Below are 5,984 nucleotides of genomic sequence, written 5' to 3'. Positions count from 1 at the left end.
CTCTCTCTCTCTCTCTCTCTCTCTCTCTCTCTTTTAGCCATTAAGATTATATACGCACCATTGATCATTGAACGGTTGGCGCTCGATAAGCTGTGTTTTGTCATTTTTTGCCGATTGTTATGATATTCTCGCGCGTTGGGAACTTCTCCGTGATCGAAACATTATGTCTCGAGTCAGCGAGCGAGCCACACACCGCGACGCATAGTACATAGATCGGAGGGGAGGAGGATGTATTGTTTATACAACACCCGTCCGCTCTTAAAATGTTGAATCGGACTCTCGTCGACGTCGCATTAACACGTGCTTCTCAGATCAAATCGTGTCTACGCGAGTGTAGTGTCAATGCTACGACGGAGCAGGATGCTGGGTCATTGGATGAAGTCAAGATGAAGGATGCAGAACGTCGGGACGCGGTGATGCATCATGCATTTTCAGGTATGCCAAGTCATTTATTATACAAGATGTTTCCGATTTTAACGGACTTGATGAGAATGTGGGAGATGTCTGAGTCGAAATTTAGATCGGTATTTTTTTTTCATATAGTCTACTATTGTTTAATAAGTAATCATATTTTATGAACTTTTTATTATTTATCTGTTCTCATTTTATACCAATATTCTATACTAAAAGTTATTTAAAAAATAGCTGGCTAATGATCCACGAATACAAATAAAAAATTAATTACGTTCTTAATCTAAGATAACAAATATCTTAAAACTATGAATACTCCCTTCCCCTCTCCCGCTCTTAAAATCTTCTGTTAGTCTCGCAAGTACTGATTTGCGTGTCTAACAATGCTCTTTGGACCACAAGATATTGGCATATGCCAATATTTTTCTTTTTGAATTCCCAAATCCTATCAAATTTTCAACACTAATATGATAAAAAAAAGTGATACAAGAAAATAATTGTGAATAAAGAAAAGCTGATAATTTTTTGTCTCTATTCCCTGAAATTCGCGTATGCATCGCGTGTGGTTAAGTTTCACAAGTGGTTAAATTTCAATAAAAGAAAAAAAATAACGCGGTAAGTACCCATTTACATGGTATAATTATATCTCGACATTGATTGTTTATATTTTACTGAATTTGCAAGGTTAATATAAAAGTAAAATTTCAATTGGGGTCTTGCCTCGAAGTATTAGACTCGATTACTTTACATTAAATTTATTTAAATGTCCACCTACCTTCTCGATATATTTCGATCCATTTGAAAGCAAAAAGTCTCCCCTTCCCGTCGTCGCGCACGGCGCGCGCGTGACTGAGTGGCGATGCACCGCCTCGACCTACCCCAATGTTTGATTGCGCCATGATTCCGCGAGTTCTATATAATGATCGTTGGCTGTCGCTTCGAATAGTCAGTTAGACACGGGTAGATCTTAGACGAGCGGTCCCGAGACGGACCATGCGTCTCGTGGGAACGAGACGGCCGTCGGCGCTGGAGCGTTTCAGGAAGCTCTTCGTGTTCCGCTCCCGCGGTCACCAGAGGAGCAGGGCCCCAACGACGTTCCGTGCCGTCGTCTCGACGCCCACGCTCCAATCGGCATCCTCGTCACCGAAGAAAATGGAGAGTCGTCGCGCGCGGACGAGCTCTGTGCACGGACCCGGTAATTACACATGCATTTTCTTATCCAACGTGCGTCTTGTTACGTTCTCATACGTTACGTAGAACGGCAAATCTTGTCGCGGCGCGACGCGTCCAACACATCAAATATGTCGCTTTCAGAATATATCGAAAGTATTGATGTATCGAGCGGGTGGTTCGGCCACATCGCGAGTCACCAGAAATAAATCAACAACTCGTAACAATTAATGACAATGAATGCCGACGAAATTATACGAGTTAACGCAAAAATTGTCGAGGACACTCGGACGCAGTTTGTGAGGGTAAGACATGTCCACTGCGCTATTAACTCTCTACTGCCCTCTGTAAATTAATTTCTCATGTTGTAAAAATGTTTCATGTATATAGTTTACGACTAAAGTACTCAACACATATAAAGTGAAATTTTATTTTTGTGATTTTTTATTTTCCCAAAATAGATTAGTGACTCTGAGATCACGTTGGGATCAGTTACTATCGCTACTAACATACTAAAAAAGGATAGCCATATTGTGATTTTCATGTCATATTAACCAAGCAGACACGACATTCATATTAGAAATAAATAATGATGAAACTGGATTGTGAGTTCAGAATCATAGTAGGCAGTAGAGAGTTGATCGATTCGCATCGGCTCACGATCGGTTCACGAGCAACTACCTGCATGTGCATCGGCAGCGAAATAATTCCACCTTACAAATCGCGTTACAAATTAAAACGCAAGAATGTGCGGCGATTTCGAAGTGAAACTTTCACTCGCGAAAGTCACTCGAAGTTTCGAAGTATTCGATCAGCCAAAAATACGTCAGAGTGGATTTATTTTGACGAGTGGAACGTTGAAATTATAATTACTTCTTCCTCCCTCTCTCTCTCTCTCTCTCTCTCTCTCTCTCTCTCTCTGTCTTTCTCTCTTTAATTCGCGTTTCCATACGAATTGCAAATACCGATTTTTGCACGACTCGCCGATACTTTTTTTTTCGATCCGACAAAGATAACTGAATGACTCCATCATCGGCCGCGTCGCGGAATCCCTACTCTCGGCCGTCCTGCCGCCGCCACCTGCTATCGGTTTCCCGTTGGTCGAGAAGCCGGAGCGAAATTCCCACGATCACGGGCGTGCGAGCACCTGCGCTCATTCAAAAAGCGATCCTCGCGATAGACGGTCATGAATAATTACCGGACGACAATGAAGCAGAATTTAGCCAAGAGAGGACACGACTTATAACTCCAGCCCCGCGCGACCGTGTTGCTGCCGCTGGCTCGTGCGTACACGCGCGCATTCATTCACGAACGGCGCGGCTCATTGTGCCGCCAACTGTATGCAGGCACCTTTGATTCCCGATAATTTCGTGTTCGTGAGTGAGAAGGGTGCGAGCAAGTGGTGAATCGCGCCGGTCCAAGCCACGAGGGCGGTCGGGCAAGGGAGGGGTAGGAGGGTAGAGGGAAGATGACGGCGCGGGAAAGGGGGGAAGGGGACACACCATTCATGAAAAACGAATACCGTGCGTGCGTTTGCACGTGTTACCGCGCGTTTTACGCTAGCGAGTACGCAGCGATCGCCGCGGCCGGGCCGGAAATTGAAATTTTTGCGTGAGGGTACGCGGCGCGCACCGTCGGCGACGAGACGCATTTCGTCGTTCCCCCCGCGAAAAGCGACCTCGTTGAGCGAACGATTATTCCGCGAGAGCGGTCGCGAAAGTCGAAATGCAATTAAACGACAGAACCGAAAACGGGTTAACGAAGGAAGCCGTTCGGGGTTCCCGTCTCTCGATTTAAACAGCACTCGCGCGCTATACCGTCGTCGTTGACGTACGCGCAGCTTGTCGATTATCTCCGCATCCGTTCATCCACTCTAGATGTTTATCGTCTCTCGTTGTTATTTATTTATTCTCCCGACGCGTGAGGAATCGTGTGCGTGTGTGTAAATCAACGCAATTGCGTGTTCAAGGGACACGCAGCAGCTGTGGGAATAGTGATGTTAGTGTTAGATTTCATATTTCCCGCGTTAACGCTAGAGTAAATTGCGCTAATTCTTCAAACATCGGACAATGGAGAACCTTTCCTTTGGATAACTTTCGATAACAGCAACAACGTGCGCGCTCGCACGCGCGACTTCCTTTTCTCTCGTGCACTCTTCTCCTTTCTATCGCACACGTACACTTTTGCGCGCTCTCCCCTGATACGAATATATACGCAAATAAGCTGAGGGGACGAACCAATTGAAAAAGTTACGAGCGACTTCTCACGAAAGGCGCGTCCACTCAATCTCTAATTAAGACGCCAAACTGATCGCTAAGCGATCTCGATCGTGCATTACACTGCAACGATTTTCGAGCGACTGGATCGTCGCAATATTCGTTAAACATACTCGATTCACTTTCTCCCGAGACCTTCAATTTTATCGAAGGCTTCTACAGGAAGCGCAAATGATCTCAACAGACTCCTTATGCTGTCATTTGCATTCAGATGATGTGCCAATTAAATTCAGCCGACAAACACGCCACGCCAAACTGAGATTTCACATTTTACCCGTGCATCTGCTCAATCAGATCAATTTTTTGCTGATGACAGTTTTGGTGGAAAATATTTGCGCTTAAAATCTCGGTAATTTCGTAAACAAACTTGGATACTTTGGAAGTAAGATATCATAAAATTGTTTCTTTCCAAATTCTGTTGAACTTGCAGACTAATGAAGACTTAAGATACAATATTTCTTAGGCTGTTATTTTTTACAAATTATTTGCTAGATTTGACTTTCGACTTTTTGCATAGTTGCTTCCAACGTTTCGTGAACATTTCAATTCACATCGTTAGGGAAAGAAGCAAACTAGTACCGAAGTCAAATTCAGCATTTCCCCACACTATGAAAATCTTAAGTATCAAAATAAAGTATCAAAGTTATTTAACGAATATTAAATATTAATTCTTAAATAAGCGCATAAATCGACATGACAGAAGATGACAGTAAATTGCCATTTGTAACGTCAAGTTAAGAACATAAGCTTTATTATGTTATATAAGAGACTGGGGTTAATTGTCGCATTGAGTTAGCTTTATATAGGTTTGTATGGGGCTAGTTGTCATTTAGGCCCAATTGTTACGTAAAGCTAGTTGTCACACGGAACAAGTTATGACATGTAATATAGTTGTAAAATGACACCTTAAGATTTCCTATTCATCCTTTAAATTCAACAGTATTCAATTTGAAATTAATATAAAACAAAACGCGCGCGCGTCGATTATAATTATATTTTATCGTTTGATATTCGTGATATCAGACGACGTATCACACGACGACGCAGAAAATCATGACGTGCGACGGGACTAAAGACGCGTGCTTGGCGCGAAACGCACACGCGTGCACGCGAGTCACGGCGGCGCGCACGGTCCGGAAAACAGGAGGGAGAAGGTGCCAAAGGGTGGTGCGTGATCGGGGAGGCGAGGAGGAGAAGGAGGAGGAGAAGGAGGAGGAGGAGGAGGAGGATGAACCGGAGGAAGCGAGCAAAAGGGGGGCCCCTGTCGGAGGCTACCGTGAGAACGAGGCGAGGCATCGCGTCCCACACGGGCCCTTCAGCCGGCACGAGGCCCGACAGAGACCGCAACAGCCCGGGCCCGAGCGCTGGGGCCCGGCACGGCGGACCCGTGCTCGCGACAGAGACAACGACAGGCGCGAGCCTCACACGCGACTCGCACACGTCCGAGCCGCCCGAGCCGTGAACACAAACCGCGTTTTTTCATCCTCGGCGCTACCTCCTTCCTCCTGCTCATGCCGCTGCCGCCGTTGCTGCTGTTGCCGGCAATCTCCTTCTCGTCTTTCCGTCTCTTTCTCTTGGGACTTGGCTACTACCGCGACGGCGACGGCGGCGGCGGCGGCTGCCCCGCTCGCTCGATGACTTGCGCTTTTTTATCATCTATCTTCCTTTTTCCCTCTACTCCTTTTCCTCCTTTTCTCTTGTTTTTCTCCCTCTTTCCTCTTTGTAGTGCGCCCGCCTCGACGATGCTTCGCGGCGTTTCGGCGCGCTGCTACTTTTGGAGCGTGACAGCGGCAATGAGAGAATCTTCGAGTGGATATTGCAAGAGAAATTTAAAAATTTACTGAGATAGAGTAAATTTTCATAGGATAGGACCGTGTACACGCACCGGCGTTAATGCCGTCCGAATATCCGTGTGACTCGCACACGATAACGCGTCACTCATACACTGCTGCGTGTAGGTGAGCTAAGAGCAGCACGGAGTGGCGGAGGGAGCTAGCGGTATACGATCGTCGGACGCTTGGAGAGGGAATAGTGGTGGGAGTCGCGGCGATCTTCCATCCTCTATCGCAAACGTAAGAACGAGAGAAATAGCATTATAAGACGTCTGGACAGAAATGCCGTCCTAAA

General features: G+C 45.9%; 1 protein-coding gene across 1 annotated transcript in view; it reads left to right on the top strand.

The window, feature by feature from the left end:
* The first annotated feature begins 174 nt into the window (after positions 1-174).
* LOC116851505 (enhancer of split mgamma protein-like) overlaps positions 175-5,984 on the top strand; it is a 17,456-nt gene continuing 11,646 nt past the window's right edge. Inside the window, exon 1 of the mRNA XM_032830964.1 lies at positions 175-435. Coding sequence (XP_032686855.1) covers positions 424-435 — 12 coding nt within the window. The 5' untranslated portion in view covers positions 175-423. The remainder of the gene's footprint in view (positions 436-5,984) is intronic.

The sequence above is a fragment of the Odontomachus brunneus genome, unplaced genomic scaffold, assembly GCF_010583005.1.
Source record: "Odontomachus brunneus isolate Ranch 3 - 2012 unplaced genomic scaffold, Obru_v1 Obru_scaffold_176, whole genome shotgun sequence".
In the NCBI taxonomy this organism is placed as follows: Eukaryota; Metazoa; Arthropoda; class Insecta; order Hymenoptera; family Formicidae; genus Odontomachus; species Odontomachus brunneus.
The sequence above is the reverse complement of the archived record's forward strand: the minus strand, read 5'-3'. Positions and strand labels throughout refer to the sequence as shown.